This window comes from Peromyscus maniculatus, chromosome 5 (genome assembly GCF_049852395.1).
Source record: "Peromyscus maniculatus bairdii isolate BWxNUB_F1_BW_parent chromosome 5, HU_Pman_BW_mat_3.1, whole genome shotgun sequence".
In the NCBI taxonomy this organism is placed as follows: Eukaryota; Metazoa; Chordata; class Mammalia; order Rodentia; family Cricetidae; genus Peromyscus; species Peromyscus maniculatus.
This window is the reverse complement of record NC_134856.1, coordinates 73,089,745-73,111,496: the sequence shown is the minus strand read 5'-3', so window position 1 is coordinate 73,111,496 and position 21,752 is coordinate 73,089,745. Positions and strand designations below refer to the sequence as shown.

General features: G+C 44.9%; 1 protein-coding gene across 5 annotated transcripts in view; it reads right to left on the bottom strand.

Annotated features, from left to right (window-relative positions):
• Pip4k2a (phosphatidylinositol-5-phosphate 4-kinase type 2 alpha) overlaps positions 1-21,752 on the bottom strand; it is a 178,080-nt gene that overhangs the window by 15,037 nt on the left and 141,291 nt on the right. For 3 of the 5 annotated variants that reach the window (XM_042278044.2, XM_006978727.4, XM_076572617.1), the window contains 2 exons: positions 17,430-17,576; positions 11,338-11,376 (listed from right to left, as the gene is read on the bottom strand). In XM_042278044.2, the coding sequence (XP_042133978.1) occupies positions 11,338-11,376; positions 17,430-17,576 (186 nt within the window). The remainder of the gene's footprint in view (positions 1-11,337; positions 11,377-17,429; positions 17,577-21,752) is intronic. The other 2 variants (XM_076572618.1, XM_076572616.1) reach the window with 1 other exon arrangement.

Here is a 21,752-nt window from a genome sequence, read left to right as displayed (position 1 = left end):
GCCGGGTTTGCAGGCATGGCTTCTTCAGCAAAGCTGTCCCTGAGAAGTCCTGGGCAAAGTCATCTTTTCTAAAAGACGTCACATTAAGCATCGCCTCGCTGGCCACGACTTGGTCCAGCTGCTCGGTCAACCCCGAACCGCTTCTTAAGCCGAGTAATGGGAAAATAACCACAGCTATGTAATAGGGTTAGTGTGTGAACAAAGGCAACGCACAGTGCTTCCCGCATAGCTCCCTAAGTTTGTCTTCTCTCCACGCCCCTCTTTTTTCCCCCGCCTGAGGTTTTAAAGGAATAGGCTCTTTTACCTCAGGCCATCCACAGTATAAACCACGTTTCAGGTTTCCTGTTTTCAGTTTTTAGTCACTAGTCACATGTGGCACATGGATTTACAATGCAGCCCTTTATCATGAAGGATCTGTTGGTAGGGCTGACAAATTCCGTGCATTGCCAAGTGTCATCGTCCGGAGCACACGGTGGCACAGGGCACACACTGGACAGCATCCGCCATGGTGACCCTGCCCGGTCGCTCTTACTGCCCTGCCTCAGTTCCACACACACTTGTCCACCTCAACTCTGCCTCCCTGGCTAGAAAACCTGAGATCTGCAGCACAGGTTACCCAGCAGAAAATCCCAACTAATAATCTTAAACAAACAAACAAACAAAAACCCCAGAAACTCAAGTAAGAACAGAATGTGGCCCTATAATAAAAATTAGCTAAGTTACCTTCTTGGAGTATTTAAATTTATGTAATATTTATTAAATCTATGGAATGAAACGTAATGCTTTTATACGTGCAGCCAAAGACAGGACTTTGCTGATTTTTTTTTTCTCTCCTGTTACTTTTCCGTGGTTTGGGTATTCTTGGTGAGTGTCTCATGGTAGTGTGTGACTTAGTGATTGCTATTTTGCTGACCTAAGGCTTAGTGGCCAGAAAATATAACCGAAGTATAAAGGAGCTATAAACTGACTCCTAGGAGGTAGTGAACTCACTGGCAACAGTGAACTCGCTAGGAGCCATGGCAGGACATTTGTACAAACAGTGACAGTGTTGGCTCCTCTGAAAGCCCAGCGTTAAACTCCCTCAGCAGGTCGGTGCTCTCCTCCCGGGAGGAGCAGACTAAGTAGCAATGTTGATCAAGGTCAGGACGGGATACAGAAGAGACAAAGTAAGAGTCTGCACCACATCAGGGTAGAGGTAAGTTTTTAATTAATTCTTATTCCCTGTGGCTCAATGAGGGGGATAAAGGATCCTTTCGGGGGAGATTTAGTCAGACGCTTGAGACTTTACAATGTTCAGAACAGCACTCTCAATTTTAGCTGTGACCACAAGCCTCCGTGGATGGCTTAGGGAGACAAGGTAGAGTGAGCCACACGCACCTGGGAAAGGTGACAGCCTCAGGGGAAGGAGACGAGAGGTGCCACATGCTTCCCAGGGGAATGGGCATACGCAAGGCCTTGAAAATTTGTTTCCTATTACTTACCCTTTTATACTTAAAATAGAAAATTAATGTAACTTTTTAACAGAATCTCAGAATATAAAACCAAAACTATAGGAAAAATCCTTTTGTAACCAATGTATTTTTTTCACCAATGTTTTTTTTAACCAACATAATTTAATGAAAGTAATATTTTCAATTACACATGTATGTGTATGCACAGCTACTGTCATTTGCAGAGTTTGATGAGCAGTCCATTTTAAGGCTTATAAGATGAGAAATTATATGGGCTTCTGTGTTCAACTAAAAAAATCGAGTTTTCTTTCAGATGACAAGTTAAAAATTACCACAAAAAATTAAATTTGTCTCTATAGTCACAACTATAACTTTAAAACATACAGAATTCAAACTAAAACAACACTGGGTTTTATTTTCATTCTATATTTTATACAAAAACAAGCAACTGTACTATAAATGGCTATTAGCAATAGGAAAGTGAGAAACACGTTTCTTAAAATGAAAATGCCCAGAGCCCACAATTACATGAGCCACACTTTTGTTTCGGTCTGCATAAAAACATTACCTGGAAGACCAGTGCCTTGGTCACTTCAGTGTCTAATGCCAACAGGATTTGGTACCAGAAGGTTTTAATGCAGAGGATTATATGTATCACTGTACGGTGCGATTAAAGGACTTGTATTTTAGAATGAAATGAATTTTTGTTCGATGTGCTCACTTAGTAATCTACTTAAATGTGTTTTTCATTGTAAGCCCCAATGTCAAAGATGGCTACTTGGTGTGTCTTTGATGGCTGTCACCGGGACACTTCAAGCCGAACACACAACTTAAAAAACACGTAGTCATTATTGTCCCATGACCGGGACTGCTTATGTTCCTAATTTACTTGTTATTCCAAGCTCACCTAAATGAAAATAAAATTGTGAAACAGAATAAAATTCTGTGCTCATCATAAAAAAAAAAAAATCAGTCTACAAAGTAGGAAATTCCCCAGAACTATTCCTGTAAGGGAGAGGATGTAGGTGACCTTGTCCTGGAGACAGGATAAAAGCAGTTTGATGAAATAACATCACATGTATGGTATCAATTTTGGGTAACAAGAAATGCTAGAGATTTATAATAAAATCAGTTCCACTTCCCCAAACAGCTAAGCCACAAATTTGATACATGAAAAGGCAAATTAGTAAATGTGGGTGAAGTTCACCGAGAAGAGGCCAAGATTTTTAACAGGTGCTTTCCCACAAGATTACACGTAATGACCTTCCTCACCCACAGAAGCAGATGTTGACATGAGTACCTAGCTTGGGAAGTGGCCTCGTAGACCCTTACTAGCTTCTAACTTCCACAATGAAAACAAGGAGAATGTACACATCTGTCACCAGCATCTGGACAGGGCAGTTTCATCATTTCACTTTGGAATCTGTTTATATGTGAAATATGGAAAGAAAATAAACCTCGGCATACCCATGACATTGTGCTGTAATTAGAAGCAAAAAATTGGGTAAATTTTTTAACTGTCATACTGCTACTTAGAATTGTTAAGCTCTAGCTATGGCCTATTTTCTCTAAGTAGCTTAAGATAACATGTAAAAAAAAAAAATTTTATTACTTAAAAATACTTTCCCAGCCAGGTGGTGGTGGTGCACACATTTAATACCAGCACTTGGGAGACAGAGCCAGGTAGATCTCTGTGAGTCTGAGTTAAGCCTGGTCTACAAAGCAAGTTCCAGGACAGCCAGGGCTACATAGAGAAACTCTGCCTCAAAAAACCAAAACCCAAAAACAAACAAACAAACAAAAAAACCAAACCCAAACCAAACCCCACCAAAAACAAAACAACAAAACAACCAAACAACAAAAAAGCCTTTCAAGTTTTAATGAATATTTTTTTCTCCCCCTCCCTCCCCCCGAGACAGGGTTTCTCTGTGTAGTTTTGGTGGCTGTCCTGGATTTTGCTTTGTAGACCAGGCAGGCCTCGAACTCACAGAGATCCGCCTGGCTCTGCCTCCCGAGTGCTGGGATTAAAGGTGTGTGCCACCACTGCCACCCAGCTAATAAATATTAAGTAGCCCTGTAAAAGGTGATAGTTTGGTCTTCCTCCATAAGTAACAAGGTGGCCGTTAAACAGTCTCCAAGGTCTACAAAATAGGACCTCTAAACAGGTCTGTTCCTGGACCCGGAGAGTTGGCTCGGTGGTAAAGATCACACATTGCTCTTCCAGAGGACTTGAGTTCAAATCCCAGCATCTACTCAGGTGGTTCACTACTGCCTGCAACTCCAGTTCTGGGAGGGGGTACTCTGCAGGTACCCACATCCACGTGCACAGAAACACACACACACACACACACACACACACACACACACACACACCTATATATACATATAATTAAAAATAATAAAATTTAAAATGAAAATAGTATTTATTAATAAAATAGGTTTGTTCCAATTTGGTTGAAAGATTCTATGACATGAAAATCTACTGTTGGTGATAATGTAAGAAATGCTACAGACTGAAAACTCAAGAAGTTTCTTAAGTTCTCTTAATTCTATTTAACATGAACTTAGTAACAATCTTTACTTACTATTGTAAGAACTGCACATGTGCAGCAGGCTGTCTTCCAATCAGGCCACACACTACATGTGAGATCTCTTCTCTCTACCCGAACTTGAGCTAGAAGCAAGCTGGCTCCCAGGACTTCCCACATCTAATAGCAGAGCTCTGCGCATGCTTCTGATGCGCGGCTGAGTTCTCTCCAGTGGAATGCAAGCTAGTCTACGGCAACCTCGACTTTACACGGCACTCCACGTCAGAAATGCTGGCCGATTTCAATGCTGCCATCCATGTGTGCCAAATCCGGAAGATGCTCATGAAGACTCACTGCATGAGGTTTTCTGTTTTTCATACGCCAGGCTTACCAGTCAGAGAAAACTATCAGTAAATTAAAAAGTTGGAAATCCCTACTTGTAAGCAGGGGATCCAACTCAGCCACAGAGCACTTGCCTACCATGCATCACACACAACACAAACAAAACCACTCCACTTCCCAGAATACCCTCGGGGTTTCCTCACAGCCTCCTAAGGGGCATGCTTAGACATGTGCTGATATAATGTCTCAGAACCTGTGTCCATCAATAGTATTGATCACTTTAAGCTTTTCGTAGAACAAGTATAATTTTGGTGAGTATTAAGTGCAGAACTTTAGGTGTGGTCTACTGGTGACCAATATTTCTAGAGAAAGCTCCAGAAAGGCTTCATTTAAAACCAGAGATTTCCACAAAACCATAAGAGAACCAATGGTCCAATCAATTAAAAAAAAAATATGACCTATCGCTAAGCCTCCCAAATTCATCACTAGCATTTTCTTGCTTGGTCTTAAAGCTGGACTCCGATCCCTGACTCTCAGATGCCTTTGGTCCCCAACTCTCTTTTATTTTATTTATTCAGTCCACAGGACTGACGTTCCTGCTATTGTCTTCAAGTTCTTCTGTCAGGGGGAAGAACTCAATGATAGAGTGTTTGCTTTGCATACATTAGGCCTTGGTTTTGATTGCCAGTATTGCAGAAAAAAAAAAAAAAAAAAGGCCTGTGAAATAATTGATGCTTCTGCTCTGAAGGGAAACTGCCCTGCCCTTTGGGTGTTCTTTATACTGCTAAAGAAGGAAACTGAGCTTCCACTTGGGGAGAAGAGGGAAGACACAGAGTATGTTTAAATTATTAGCTGTCTGGAGAGCTGAAAGTCCCCAATAGTCTCCCCTAAGCTGACAGCACACCCAGAGTGGAAAGCCATGTTGGAGAAAGATTTCCTGAAGGGTACATGGCTGTGCTTTTTGTACCTCGCTCAGTGACCTGGCAACCTCCTTATCTTGCCTATAACTTCAAGGACTAGATCGGGATAGGTATTGATTATAATGGGGACCACCGAAAGACCTCAAAAGAAATGCTGAAAACTGGTTTGGGAAAACAGCTTTAGGTGGGAGGGAGGGGGGCATTACTGATTAATTCCATGAAACCTTCCGCCAGCAACAGGTAAAATGTCAGAGAAGAGCCAGTGGCAGCCTCCTAATCACCAGTGCGACTCATGACACATAGGAATCAACAAGGAGGCTTTCTGTGGCCCACTGTCAGCAATGATCATTGCCAAGGCAGCTCTGTGAATGCCAAGTGTGGGACAGCTGCTTTCTTCCCAGTGGGTCCAGGGCAAAGGTGGTGTGTTAAAGGAATCTTCTTATTCTGACCCTCTGACTCCCATCCCACAGGATTCACTTCACCCAAGGAAATCGGACCCAAGTTTGGAGAACCGTGTAGACCACTGAGCAAAATGCGTATTTATGTAAATCCCCGGGACTCTCTCTCTCAAGAACACTGGCTTTTTAAAGAGTCAGGTCAAATCCCCTGGAGATCAAGTGAGTCCAGCTACGCTTTCTTTTACTCCCCCAGAGTCCCTGCTGTGGAACTGGCTAGCAGGCAGCATGCTAAGACTGTCATTTGTAAAAAGCAGTCCGCTCAGCTATAATTAGTAATTTGATGTCACACTGGAATTGGAGCGCAGCTGTGAAAAGATCGACCACCAGGGAGATTCGCATTTCTCTGTCTCATTTAGAGGGGGTGAAACTGCTGGAGTCATGAATGGAAGATGCCCTTCCACTAAAAAGAAAAGAATTAGGGAATAAAACAAGTCACAGCAGCTGTCAGAATCTGACAATTTTTTTTTTAAAAAGGACTTGTTCCCATTTAAAAAAAAAATCTAGACATCTGTATATGCATGTTCTGATACTTGTTGCCATAAAAGTAATTCCATTATTGTTAGAATGCAGGGACTTTATCTCCTCCAGTTCTAGCTCCATTATTATGCTAATGCAAATCACACTAATTATGTGTCAAGATGAAATCCAAGAGATGGGACTTGTCTGCACCTATATCACTAAACATTGAAAATGACAGTTTCAAAACTTGTCATCAACAAGCTAAAAGTATGGGAAATTAAATAATGACTCCAGTGAAGGAAGGCTGGAGCAGGGGAAGAGTTGAGATCACTAATTAAGCTGTGCCGGCAGAGAGTGTGGACAGGGCGGGCGCTCTGCATCCTGGCAGGAGTTCTGAACAGGACAGTGGCACACAGCAACTACAGCCCCAGTTACTAGCTTTCCTTCCTAAGAGGCTAAAATATAGGGGGAAAAAAAGCATTTTCAGCCTTCCCCAAGTATTTCAAACCACAGGTACCAGTGATGATCCTGAAGGTGTTTAAGGTTTTATTCAGTAGCCCCCCAAATGCTATGCTTTTAAAGAAGAGTTAAAACTATTCACTGATCATGGAAGGAGGGAAAACCAACAGCTGTGGGTGGGGTGGGGTGGGGTGGGGGCGGGGAAGGAAAGGAAAGCAGTTAAAAAAAATACCCTAAAAGCCCAATGCGTTGGAGTAAAACTATAGCAATACATCCCATTAACTGACTGTAGCTGGGCATTTCTGGATGATCAGTAACTCCCATTAACTGAATGTAGCTGGGCATTTCTGGATGATCAGTAAACTCCCATTAACTGAATGTAGCTGGGCATTTCTGGATGATCAGTAAACTCCGATAGCAGAGCTATTCTACCTCTCTGCAGCCACACTCTCCTGGGTGACTGTCAATTCTGACTGCCGCTGCATCCCATACATGCACGCTACTTCTCCCCCTTCTCAGTCAGAATCTGAACCGTACATGGAGGGATGAAGTTAGCCCTAGAAAGCTTTGTCTGACCTCTGTGAGAAGAGCCGTCAGACCTCTCACACAGTGCCAGGCCCTGGGTTCTTCCTCCAACCACTGCACTGTTGGCAGGGCAGGAGTCACAGGACCAAAGACTGTCCGTGTACCACATCAAACACTCGAAATCACGCATGACAAATGCTCAGACTCCTTAGGTGGAGAAGATAAAAATGGGTTGTTTGGCTAAAATAGTCCGAAGCCAGATCATTGACTTGATTACTTTAAAAAAAAAGTTAAGACCCTGGGCTAACTGTTTTTGGAACATAGTTAGCCTTCCTGCCATGGTTTGGTTATGTAGTTTATTTTCTCCTTCGTTTTCATGACTTCTGGGATTAAATTTTTATGTCCTTTAAGAAAGGGTCAGAAGACAGAATGACACCAGACACTGAGAAGGCAGTTATACACGGTAGTCAGACACGCGAACTCCGGGGCTAGGGTCCCCGGGGCTCAACCTCTGACTCGTCACGCCCGAACTGTATGGCCTTAGATAAGGTTTTGAATCGAAATAATCATTGCACTGTCTTAATGTCAAGATAACATGGCCAGATGCGTGTTCAACCTGAGATAGTCTCCTGCATGCCAATACATTGATACTAGTATAGAAAAAAAAAATCCCCGGGGGAAGAGAAGGTCTCTGCCTGTGCCGACAACCAGAAGCCTAGGTTTGGGGCTAGTTAAGAGGGGACAGACAGACAGCTGCAGACCCTGAGGACTAGGCCATCCTCTAAGCCCTTTTGGGAGGTGGGGTTGGGGAGAGGGGGCCTGAAGGGGGCTGGCCCTGTAAGCGGGGTGGGGGAGGAAGAGTATGACCCAGCCCACAGCTGTGTGACAGTGCTCAGGGGCCGCAGCTTCTGGGTCTCAGCTCTGCATATTATAGCTGGGCTCTGACCTCTTACACCACAAGTCCTGTGGGATCCCAGAATCCACCACCACGAGCAATGTTGAAAGGAACACTGGCCCTTTACCCACGGCAGAGGTAAAAGACCATTCTAGCTGGGGGTTAAGGAAGATGATTTTGTGTTTAACCACATTCTGTATTTGGGTTTCTACTGCAGTAAAGGGGCTGAAGAGCTTTGGGGCCAAGGGCAGGAGAACTGTGGCTATTGCTGGTTTCTGGAAAGCATCTGGTTCTAGAGCACATCAGAGACCAGGGGCAGACGTTGTACGTATCTAAGGAAGTGCCACAGTTAAAGTCTCAGAGGCTAGTGACTTTCCCTTGTATTCACCTGTTTGAAGATGGGCTCCAGTAACCAGTGGCTACAAACGTCTGTTGTGGCTTTGGTTATTGCTGGAGCAGCCCTTGTAGACTGAGCCTGAATATACCAAACCCAGTGTTGCCGGACTGGAACTCCAGGGACTTGGCAACCAAAAGGTGTGTGTGTGTGTGTGTGTGTGTGTGTGTGTGTGTGTGTGTAACCCAGCAACTACCATGGAGTACAGATGATACCTTGTCCACGTGTTCTTGCCTGGGCCACTCTGTGGCTAGGATGCAGGAATGTATGTGTGGCCCTTTAAATAATTACTCATTTTCTCTCGATAATGTTCCAAGTCTCTACAATGTTCAGGCTCTGAAAGCATCTCATGTACTGAAAGCTAGATACTTGCTGTGCTTGACAGAAATACTTGCTCAGCAACCTGTAAATCAGGTCACTGTTGCTTAGCACCTTCAAGGTAGCATGGACGAAGTGTGAAAATACACACTCACTTGTGCACAGTAAAATCATCAAGGACAGCCACCATTTCCTCCCTCCACACTTCTTTACCACTGCGATACGGCTTCTGCTCCTACCCACCTTCTCTTGGGGCATCCTCTGCAGCTTGGCAAGATGCCTGCTGCTTACCACAGATGCCCAATAGGTATTTGAGTGAATGGTCCAGACTCTTGCTCATCTGGCTGTGGCTGACTGTGGTAGGACTCTCTTCCCTGGTGACTGACATACGTCTTTTCTACCCAGCACTTCTCTTGGGTGGCTCCATGCACTCCTGTTGTGCTGACCATCTTCCTTCACCACGTGACCCCTGCTGAGCCTCGTGTGCCTGTGGGAGGCGTCTCGGTTCTGATGCTACACTTGCACTTCAAAATCTTTGCCTACTGTTTCCGATTTCGGGGAGTACAATGATCCTCTGGCCGAATCTGAAGTGGGGTGAGTTTAGAGCCTCCCTCTAGACACTCCCTGTCCTGGTCACCTCCCACATTACATCCAAATCAACAAATTCGCTCTGTTTTTCTTGTCAAATCTCTGTGGTGTGGCTAGCCACCACCAGCCAAGCCCAGGCCTCACCTTGGGGTGACTGCACTGGTCTCCCAACTGGCCCAGGTTCCCCGCAGCTCCCTCTCTCCCTCTCAATCCTTCCTTCATCTTTCACTTTTCTCCAAATCACCTCCTCCAGGAAGCCTTTTCTTGTCTGGTCCCTTCCAGCCTGAGTGAGGCTCCTCGGCTACATAGTCAAGCATCTGAGGGCTCCTGGCAGCTGTGAGTTCGTCACATGAGAATACCATTTCCTACTGAAGAGCAGTATCTCTACAGGATGTGGCTGAGTGACCCATTATTTCAGTGCCTGAAGCTGGGACAGTAACCATGAACAAACACACACACACACACACACATGCACACACTTCTGAACGAACATAGCAGAGTAGATGTGTGCAAATTCATAAAATTCAAATTGAAACAAAATAATATTCTAAAAGAATTTAATAAAAAATTTTGAATTCTTGAGTCTAACTTTAAATGGGGTAGTAGAGAAAAGACCTTCTGAGGCTGGTGTGTGGAAATATGCTAGAGTCCAGGTGAGCCTTTCCCCTGTCCATCAATCTGACCAATGCGTCAGTCTGAGCTAGTTTAGAGCTACAGGCAGGAAGGCGGTTTCCAAATTATTATTTTTTTAAATGTATTTTAATTTTGAAAAGAAATCACACATGAAACCATTTTTTTCTTATCTCACCTAGAATGGCAGTTTTTTTTTTAATCAGCCCAAATCTTATTCCCAGTCTTTCATTAAATCAATATCTCAAATGTCTGATCATTCTCCTGTTCTTCCGTCACAATCCGACAGGTGTGAATGACCTCTCTGTTCACTAGTGCGCCGACCTGTTACCGCTGGTCAAGTCTTTCCAACATGTAATCACTTAATCCTATTTTTCCATGTCTCTTCCAAGTAATTCACTTTTAACAAAATTGGATCCAGTTCTTCCTGTCTCCATCTACCAATCTGAACTAATTACAGTCTTCAAACTGACTTAAACCGTGGATCTCTCAGGAAGACTTCTGCAAAGAATTCCAACTATAAACTTAGTTGTTCATGAGGAATTGTTTCCTGTTAACATCTAATGTATTTTATAAAGCATAAATACATACACATGCTCAGTTTATAGTTGTCACTTGGAATTTTCACTAACATCTAACAAATTTCTCTTTCTGCTTTATCAATCCTACCTCAGTCCATATTTTATTTACCAATACTGAAATATTATATTTTTAACTTTTAAAACTGAAAGGCCTCTTTATAATGTCCCCTACAGACTAACCCTTCAAGTCTGTAATTTTGTAAGAAAGCAAATGAGAGTCAAGTATTACTTGATTTACAATCAATCAAGACATACAAAGATGGTAGTTTTTTTCATCCTTCATTTTAAAAAGCAAAACCAACTCTGATCTCATCTTGCCTCTGCGTACTCGAAAAGGAATTTGAAGCTCACCCAAGTCAATATGTAACGGTCGAGAAAATGAACAGAGGCAAAGAAAAGAGTCACGTGTGACTAACTGGGTAAAGAGGCCTTGGGACCCCTAGGACCACATTCTGAGTTGGGAGGTTCCATCTCAGCTAAGTTTACGGTCCAGGCGGCTTTCTGTGCACAGCAGGCTGCCTGTGACCCATGCCTGGCAAGTGCCACACAACCGGTAACTACAGCATCATCTGGCCACCGAGCGAGGAGATGGAGGCATGCGTCCCCAGGCTGCAGGGGCTGCTGCCTGTGCTGGCGGCAGCCGCAGCAGGGGAATGGGAAGAACCACAGTGGCTAAGAGAAGAAAGAGCAGAAGCATTGTACCAGCCAGCCATGCTCCCTGGACAGCCATGGTGCCACGCTCCCTGGACAGTCATGGTGCCATGCTCCCTGGAGAGTCATGGTGCTTACCTTTTCTTTGTCACTAGCTTCTCTGGCCACCGTAGAGCCCTGAAACACAAAGAAATGGTCAGAATGGACTTGTATAAAATGGACACAGTATGCAAGTGGTCCTGGGCAGAGCCGAGACCTGTTTTAGTTTCTAGGTTCCCCTGGTTCCAACAGCAGCCCTCACATGGTCTGTGGCTCCCCCTGCAAGTGTTCTTGTCTCCCGTCCACTCTCCTCCAACCCCATTCCTGTCATTTCTGTCAGACTTATCTCTGGTTCTTTACCCACCTGCCCGGAAATCAGAAAACCTGGCATCACTTGAGCAATAACTTGCTAAGCACTGATCAAAGCTGCATCAGGCGCTGGAAACGGCTGGTGTCCCTATTTTCAAAAGGGAGGAGGGCCATCAGCTGGCTGGGGCAAGAAAAGCACCGGATGCCCCTTTCCTGTATCGTGGCCTCCAGATGTGGACCATCCTTGCCTCTGACAGCCTTCTTGGTCACGTGTCCCTCTCCCCGGGGTTAGTTACTAAGGGACAGTTCCACTGAGCCCGGCACATCCTCTGTGAGCACCTTCTCACTCCTTTTCCTTTGGAGATCCCTTCAAAGCCACAGGCTTCCCCACACCTCTTTTGTTCTAGGCCCTGTGCTGAGCACAGGGGTAGAAGGTGGAGGAAAACACAGCCCTTGATCTCCGCTGCACCAGTTTTCAAAAGCCGGCTGTCCAAACTGTGTTAGCCAAAATGTCTGATGGGAGATGGGAAGTCCCCTCTGAGGTCCGCAGGAGGCTTTGGGGGCAGTCAGTGTTCAAGCAGGGAAACTTTCCTCTGGGAGTTAAGGCTTTCATTCAAAGGAAAAGCCGAGGAACACATAGACAAGTCGACTCTTACTTGAGCTTCCTGAATACGTGAATTCAGCAATCATGACTTAATTCTCTGTCTCACTCATGACAGAGTCTGTGTTGACTGACAAGGGGCTGGAGAAGAATCACAGAGTTACGAATTTCTTTCCCCCCAGCACTAGATGCCTGAACTGCTACGGTCGAGTCCTGGATCATTAAAGTGGCCATTCATGAAGCGAAGCCATATTTGACTGGAGCAAAGGAACTGGTTAGCTTCAGGAAGAAAAAGAAAGCCTCCCCATCACCACCTGTCCAGTGATGCGTGCTCACTCAACTCCGCAGACGCAGGAACTAGCAGAAGGGGACCCCCGTGCCAATCCTCCACTCCCTGGTACTTGGCATGCTCACCACTGGTGGGCATCAAGCCTGTGGTGAGTGGACTAGGGAAAACACTCCAAGTTTCTTGGGGACAAGTCAGAGGAGCACCAGGCAGAGGGGCCATTCCAGGAGCACAGGTGTGCTCAGACCTATGCCCAGCACTTGCCACTGACTGGGTCCTGTTTGTACCAGTGATGGTTATTTTTTTTAAGGTTTATTTATATGTGTGTATGACTGCTCTATCTGCATGCATGACTTTATGCCAGAAAAGGGCATCAGACCCCACTTTAGAGGATTGTGAGCCACCATGTAGTTGCTGAGAATTGAACTCAGGACCTCTGGAAGAGCAGCCAGTGCTCTTAACTGCTAAGCCATCTCTTCAGCCCCCTGATAGTTATTCTTAATCGTCAATTTGTTACAATCTAGACTCACCTGGGAAAGGAGTCTTAATGAGGGACTGTTTAGATTAAGTTGGCCTGTGGGGATGTCTGGAGGGAGATTACCTTGATTATGTTAAGGCAGGAAGCCCTTCCTACCATGGGTGGCCCTATTCCCTAGGCAGCACCCCTCCATGGCTTTTATATCAGCTCCTGCCTCCAGGATCCTAACCTGTTCGAGTTCCTGTCCTGACTTCCTTCAATGATGGACCATGATCTGGAAGTGTAAGCCAAATAGACCCTTTCCTCCCCAACTTGCTTTCTGGTCATGGTGTTTTGTCACAGGAATAGAAACTCTGAGACAGTAGTCAGGGCCTTGAATTGGAATCATGAAATGACACCAAGGTTATGGTTTACATGCACTCGAGGGCTCTGGCAAGAAAAGTGTTTCTGTTTTATAAGAAAAAGAGAGAGATGACATTGTGAAATGCCAAGGCACATTATAAGCACAGTATCCAATCTATAAGGGTAATTTACACCTGGGCATGCTTACTTGAGGGTGGGGCTATCTTAGCATTTCAAGGGGATAAACATTAAGTAGGACCAAAGGCTTGCCCTTCAGGAACTCATACACTAGCAGAACAGATGAGACCCCCAGTTCCTATATGCAGCACCTCATGCTGTGTAAGGCTGTGTATGCACAGTGCATCCTCCAAGTGCAGATGAAGCTATCCCTGCTGCAATAAACCAGGAAACTTTGGAGGCTCAAAGGTTCAGCAACTTGCATACAGCAGCCAACTTCAATGAGGCTTCTGAGGCCACACTGGCTTTCTGAAGTGAGCCGGTCAGAGCACCACCTAGAGCTCTGAAAGCGTGTGTGAGCACTGGCGCTCCGTTCCTTCAGGAAGGGGCAGGTGTCAAAGGAGAGACCTGGGTGTGGAGGGATTCCCTAGAGGCAGTTCCAGGGCAATAAAATGGCGTGAGTTGAGAGCTGGGTGCAAGCCAGGGCAAGGCCGTGTGCGGGAAGTTCAGTCTGTCTGGAATTCAGAGGGTGGACGCAGAGGCTCCTTCCTTTCTTTTTACTTACACTAGCATTCTAAAAGTGTGGCTCGAATCCTGGGGTGCTCTGGGGGGGGGCTGCAAGGTCAAAACTGGTGCTTGCTTGTTTTGCCTTGTGAGACGGGACCTTATCTGTATTTAAAGGCTGTAGCTCAGGCTGGCTTTGAACTTTGATCCCACTGCCTTGGCGTTCTGACTGCTGAGGCTACAGGTGTGTGACACCATATCTGGCAGAATTGCTTTTATAACGGGGACACTGATTGCCTCTTCACTCTCGCTATTCACAAGGACACTGCAAACACAGTAGGGGGCTTTTTCCTAACAAGAAGTTAGGACATCTGTCATGGAGATAACCTCAGATCCTTAGCATCCTTTAGGAAAGTTCTTAATGACGCAACAAAGGACCTTGATCCTGAAGCACACTCCTTTCAGTACTGACGCGACGGCATGCAGACAGCACGTCTGTTCAAGCAATGAATGCTGCTCAGAAGCATTCTTCTGACAGGTGCAGTCAGGAACCCGCTACCTTCTTTTCCAGAAAACAACATCTTTATTTGAAAACTACAAATGAGCTGTGTTTATCCTGATATGAGAAACTGAAAAACACTTGCTCGATAATGAATGAAACTGCAAGGCTCTGGATGAGCTGTGTTCCCCCATTTCTCAACATGACTGACAGGATTTGAGGTCAGTGATAAAATGCCATCGAATGAAAACCAGACTTTCGAAAAACTATTTGTCCTGTTTCTGTACAAGAAAGGCTTTCAATGTGACTGGTGGAGATGGTCACATGACTTTTGATACTGTATAATTCAATATGCCGACACTGGGATACCACGTGAATGATGAAACAAATATGTTGGGGCTGGAGAGGTGGCTCAGCAGTTAAGAGCAGCGGCTGCTCTTCCAGTGGACCTGTGTTCAATTCCCAGCACCCACAGGGCAGCTCACAACTGTCTGTAACTCTAGCTCCAGGGGATCTGACACCTTCACATCAATGCACATTGAATAAATAGATAGATAGGGCCGGGCAGTGGTGGCGCACGCCTTTAATCCCAGCACTCGGGAGGCAGAGCCAGGTGGATCTCTGTGAGTTCGAGGCCAGCCTGGGCTACCAAGTGAGTTCCAGGAAAGGCGCAAAGCTACACAGAGAAATCCTGTCTCGAAAAAACAAAAAATAAAAAATAAAAAATAGATAGATAGATAAATAAATAGAAACAAATAGGTCTCCAGTGAGACATGTCTGACTACAAAATCACACACTTGCAACAACAGTGCATGCAATTGACAACAGATTTTAATGAACAGGGTACAAATTCCTCAGTAACTAAGACTGGAGAAATTACGAACTGTGAAGTTTTGGTGTGTTATCAAAGAATGTCTACAGTTATTCCTAAAACTCGTGAGCTCTCTTTTCCAACTGCGTATTTGTGTGAGCTCAGATTTCTCCCACCTACCCAACCAAATAATAGCACAACACATTGAGAGAATGATCAGATAAGCCATTCCAACGGTGTCATATTAATTCACACATTACAGACATCTGAAATAAGGAGGTGGGAGGGAAGGACAGATGTGAACGGAATGCACCATATATACACATGAAACTCAAAGGATAAATTTAATTAAAAAAAAAATAAAATGTGCCAGGCAGTGGTGGTGTGTGCCTTTAATCCTAGCATTCCAGAGACAGAGGCAGGTGGATCTCTGAGCTGGAGGCCAGCCTAGTTTACAGAGTGACTTCCAGGACAGCCAGGGCTACACAGAGAAACCTGTCTTGAAACCCAGCCCCCAAAAAGAATTAAAAAAAAAAAGTAAAACCATGATGTTTGTCTCACTAATATTTTACTTAGCTATTTTCATAAAAATTCATTAGTACATAATATTTTTCATTATTTAAAGTAGCTATTAATAAATATTAACATCAATTTCAATATTTAATAATTTTATAAGTTTAATATTCTCATATATTTCTTTTAAGCAAGGATTTTATTTATGTGTAAGGGTATATGGAGGAGCCTGCAGAAACCAGAAGAGGGTGTTAGCTTCCCCTGGAGGTGAAGTACAGATGGTAATGAGTTGCCTGAGGTTGGGAACTAAGCAGGTCCTCTGGAAGAGCAGTAAGTACTCTTAACCACAGAGCCCTCTCACCAGCCCCTGCATCCGTTTCTAATACTGTAGATATCCACAGATATGACACTACGTGGCAACCCTTTTTAGGGTCCTCTGTTGTGCATGTGAATGAGTTCTGAGACTAAAAAGAAAATCCTGATAACCAATACCACAGATCAAGAAAGAAAACCTTCTTCAGGGGTCAGAGGGTAGATATTTTTGGCTCCGTGGTCCCTCAAGTCTCTGTGGCTACTGCTCAGCTTGTCCACTATACTGCAAATGCAGATAACACCCACTATCCACATGACGACACAGCAATAAAACTTTACTCACGAAAACACAACGCCCTCTTGGTTTTGACGTGCAACCATGTCATAGTTGGCTGAGTCTGAACTTCTGAAAGTCAGATCACATCACTGCACTCAGAATTTGCCGGTGGTCCATCTCACTCCAAGTCTTTGAAATGTCCAGTCTATGAGACTTGACTGTCTCCTTTATCTTCCCTCATTTTTCAGGGTGACTCCAATGGTACCCTCTCAGGTGCACCTTTCCGCATACCCTGCTTAGAAATGTGTGACTGGCTAGGCCTGGTGGAACAGGCCTGTGATCTCAGGCAGGCTGAGCCGAGCCGGGAATTACAATTCAAGGTCTGTTTTGGCTACAGAGTGAGTTTAATGCTAGCTTGGGCAACTGAGTGAGACCTGCCTCAAAATAAGAAGAAAAAAGGCTGAGGCGGGAGCTCAGCAATAAGCTACTTGTTTACTGTGAACAAAATAGTGTGGCTTTCCCCTGTTCATTCCTACCCACAGCACTTACCATTTTTCTAAAATAACAACAATAGCAATAATGATAATGATATGTATATATGTATACATAACATATAAAATCCTTAAAGATTTGTTCTGCTGTTTTTCTATTTAATTATTTACTGTCGTGTGTGTGTGTGTGTGTGTGTGTGTGTGTGTGTGTGTGTGTGTGTTTTGCACGTGCAGGTAGAGGTCAGAGCCCAACTTCTGGGAACCAGTTCTTTCTTTCTACCGTGGATTCTGAGAAGCAAACTCAGGTCACGAGACTTGTGGGCCAGTGCTTTTACCTGCTGGGCTGGCTCTCTTGCTGGCCCTGGTCTGTTCCACTCATCAACTCTTCCCAGCACTTAGACCACTATAGGGCATGTGGCTGACATGTGTGTAGTAGCAAGTGCTGCTTCATCCCATGGCACTGGCAGCTGCCTGCTGGATACAAGCTCTAGGAGCATCTGAATCATTTCATTCACATGATTAATTATACCATACACAATGTGGACAGGTAAGCGCGAGTCACTGAATGGAAATGATCCGAGTCAACCTCACCTTTAAGTCGTATTTCCTATATACAGATAGACGGTGGCTGAACACATTCCTTGTAACAATCACGTATATTTCCACTCCGTCAACATTAAGCCGGTACATTCCCAAGAACTGCGGAAGAAGGGTGACCCCGTGGCATTCCACTATGTACTATACAGGAGAGAGAGAAAGAATGGAGAGAGAGCCGTCAAAACATGGCGGATCACTGTGAAACATACCCTTATGTAGAGTAGAAATGTCCAATTCTTGAGGCTTTATTTTCAGAAAACAATCACCGTGTGCTGTTCACCCTTAGATCCGTGTCTCCATATATAAACATGAGAACATTCAATCTTAAAAAATACTTTTTATTGATTCTTTGTGAACTTCACATCATGCCCCCCATCTTATTCATCCCCTCCCCATCCCTCCACATCCACCCTCTGCCCTTGCAACCTCCCCCACAAAAGAAAATAAAAAAATGAAAAAAAAAATGAAAAAAAAACCTTGCCTTGGAAGTTGTGGTTGAACATTCAATCTTACCACTAAAGAGATTTTTTTTTTCAGTAGCCCAACTAATCCATAACGTCAAAATTGCATACAGAAGCACAAGCAAGAAAGGAAATTCCTTTTAACTGAAGGGACCCTCTACCTAGGTCCTCTTTCTTTTTCCCTAGAAGTCCTGCAGATGACCTCACCCCTTGATCTTGAAGGTGGGGTAGTAGAGAGTGAAGAAGAGGCTGCTGAAAGTCTGGGGCTAGAAGCCTCGGTATCCTGTTTTTCATCTAGACTTCAATGAGCATGAAGGGGCCCGAGCTACAAAACAAGCTGGAGCTCTTGAGCCGGGTGCTGGCCGCCATCAAGTCTCAGGGTTGCCAAAACACAACATGACTCGGGTCATATGCCAACGAGCCACAAGAGGGCGCTACTTCCTCTTGGAAGCAGTTCTTGATAAACTATGGGTACCACCACAGGGGCCTTTGCAATGGGGGGAAGACTCTAAATGAGCCTTTTAAGGTCTGTGACATAGAGATGAAACCTCCAGGGTAGCATTAACCCCATAATTCCAAGGTTGTGAGTGCCCCACCCATTGTACCTATGCCAGGGGCCTGGAAGGATGCTCACCAACAGTTAAGGGTTGTATTCTGAATTATTTTGGTATGTGTGTATGTTGTGTACATGTATGCACCTGCTTGTATGTCAGTACAGCGAGACCACACAGGGCTTCCGGTGTCACTCTCTTGAGATAGGGTTTCTTACTGACCATCCAGAGACGCATCCTCTCGGCTAAGCTTTCTGGCCAGGGAGCTCTCAAGATCTGCCTGTCTCTGTTGCCCTCAGGGCTGTGGTTACAGGAACATGCAGTCTTGCTTGGCTTTGTATATGGGCAAGGGGGTTTCAAACCTAGGTCTTCACATTAGCCAAACAAGGACCCACGGAGCCATCTCCCCACCCTCATTTTGAGTTTTTGAAACTTTAACAAAAATACTTTTTTTTTTTTTTTTTTTTGAGACAGGGTTTCTCTGTATAGCTTTGCGCCTTTCCTGGAACTCACTCTGTAGCCCAGTCTGGCCTCGAACTCACAGAGATCCGCTTGCCTCTGCCTCCCAAGTGCTGGGATTAAAGGTGTGCGCCACCACCACCCGGCTACAAAAATATTCTAATTGGACCTTTTAATGGTAAACATTAATAATAATCAAGTCTGGGGATATTTAACTAGCTAAAGGATAAAAAGTTCTCGGATCTTCTCATTAGAACTGAACAACGTCTGTCTGGGTTTTGCTATGCAGAATTCTGACAATTTTCAAAGACGCTTCTGACCCCGCCCCCCTTTCCTTACAGATAACAACTGAGCTGAATACTTGAACTCAGTCTAATTTTTTCCCACAGTTTCATCTCTGCTTGTTACTTGAAATCAGATGAGTGGAGCTTAATTTGAAGCCAATAAATTGACTTGAGGTCTGCTAGTGCACAACAGGTGGTTAATAGTTCTTGGTTGCAAAGGAAATTGCCCACAGGGACTGAAGGGATTCAAAAGTGTGGTGTCTGCCAGTGGTGGACGGTGGATGAGTGGGTCTTAACACAGTCTGGGGGCATCTGTACTGTGTGAGTGAGGTAGGAAGGGAACAGACTTGTGAGCCAGGAAGATGAGGCATAGACCCTTGGGTAGCCATTTATACGCTGTGCGATTTAGGGGAAGTTAACTAAACCACTTTATTTTTTAGTTTCATTTTCCAGAAAACTGAGTACCCAAATGCCCACCTGGAATGAAGTTGTGAGGATGGCCAAGTGAAGGCATGTCAAAAGACCCCACGCCACAGTCTGTACTGAACCCCATCCTTTCTCAAGTATGGTAGCTGTCACTCAAAAGCTTAGTAAGAAACTGTAATATCACATCTATCTGCCTCATGTTCCAAACTCCTCACAGCCACGTTCTAGGGTCTCTTCTGGGGGTCACTATGGCAGGTATTATTCTGCACACACGGAAGTTTATTAGAGGCCCTCAAGGTACAGACATTGGGTCATCAACTCCTCTACTCACATTCTTCTCCTTAAAAAGGCTGTGTCCGGGATGGGGCTGTAGCTCAGTGATAGAGCACTTACCACACATGCATAAGGACAAAGGTTCAATCCCCAATGCTACAGAAAACAAGGATTGCCAAGATGGAACTCTCTGCAGAGCCACAGAAAGCCTGGCTCACAGGGGAGGCACCGGCCATCGCCACTCTGCTTCGTGCTGAAGAAACGGTCACACACAGGAAATCAACAAGCTCTTGTTTTCACAAGTGTGCCCGTGGGTTACACACTACAACTTCCCTCTCTCTGAGACTGGATAGCATGGCAAAAAAACAACCAACCCTGATGCAGTCTGTCAACAAGTGTCATGTTATTTTTTCTCAAAGGTTCAGTTCCCCCATGGGGCTCTTTGATGAACACTTGGAAAAACACAGGTGAAATGAACTTCAGACTTCTGAGTGTATAAACATGTCAAGCCACACGTCACATCAAAGCCTATCTTTCCCATGTCGCTGCCGCCCAAGTGCATTTGATACTAAGAGTCTAGGAAGAACTTATGGATCAAGGATTTTGCAGGCGAGAAAATTCTACCCGTTGGCTGGAGTTCTGAATGGTGACCTGGGAAAGTGTTCCAGGTGTTGAGTGCTGGTGTGGAAGCAAGGGCATTTTAGACCCTTCACCTGCAGACCCAGGAACTCTGCACATAAATTCTCTTTTTAAGTTTTTATTTATGGATTTATTTTATTTTATGCATATGAGGGTCTTGCCTGGTGCTCCCAGGGGTAAGAGGGTGCTGGATCCCCTGGAACTAGAGTTAACAATGGTTGTGGGCCACACTGTGGGTGACGGGAATAGAATGTAGGGTCCTCCAAGGACAAGTGCTTTTAACTGCTGAGACATCTTTCCATCCTTCTGCTCACCAACTCTTAACACCAGTCTACAAGGCCTCTTTGCAGAAACGTGTAGAGCACAAAACATGTTTACTGGGCATCTGTTACATGCCAAGCACTGTGTGTGTCAGTACAACATGTAATAGAGAGATCTGGACTCGATCCTTACACATGCCAGCCTATAAAAGATGCCACTGGAAGGGAATGACCTCTGTCCGCTTCCTGTTGTCATTCTTCAGGTCGTCTCCGGCTGGTTCCACTCCTGCTTCAGACCACAGTGCCGGGGTGAGGGTAAGGCTCCATCCAACACCTCCCTCCATTTATCCCAGGGTCTCCCTGGAGTTCTCAGGTACCACTGTCTCCCCTCAGTTCAGGATTCCATGGTCCCTGGTAGTAACTAGACACTGTTTAAATGTACTACAGATTCCTTCAGGAAACTGAACGAAGACCCAAGCATTCCCTCCGCCACAGGCACCAACTGACGAAAACTGGGGACCCCTGTGTGTGCCCTCACTAGGCATTTAGTGTCCCGAGGGACAGATGAACTGTCCATTATTTTTGTTAGAGTGAAAAGACCTACGTTTCGGAGAAGCAAACTGAAGTATTTAGAGAGAAACACTATGTATGTGACATTTACTTCCAATTAATTCCACAAAACCTCAAAATGACGTAACCGTGGTAAAATGGGTATGTTACATATTTGCTTCACGTTTGAAAAGTTTTATAAACAGAAAGTAAAACCAGGGGTCTGAGGAGATTGGCTTACTGGGTGAAAGCCCTTGCTGTTCCCGAATGAAGAGCGGAACTGGAATCCCTGTAAGAACGGGGTGCTCCAGCCCACGAGTCTGCAAGGAGGGGCAGAGGTAGGAGAAGCCTTGGAGGTATAAGGCCCAGATAGCCTTGTACAGGCTGCCAAGACACCACAGAGATCCTGCCTCCA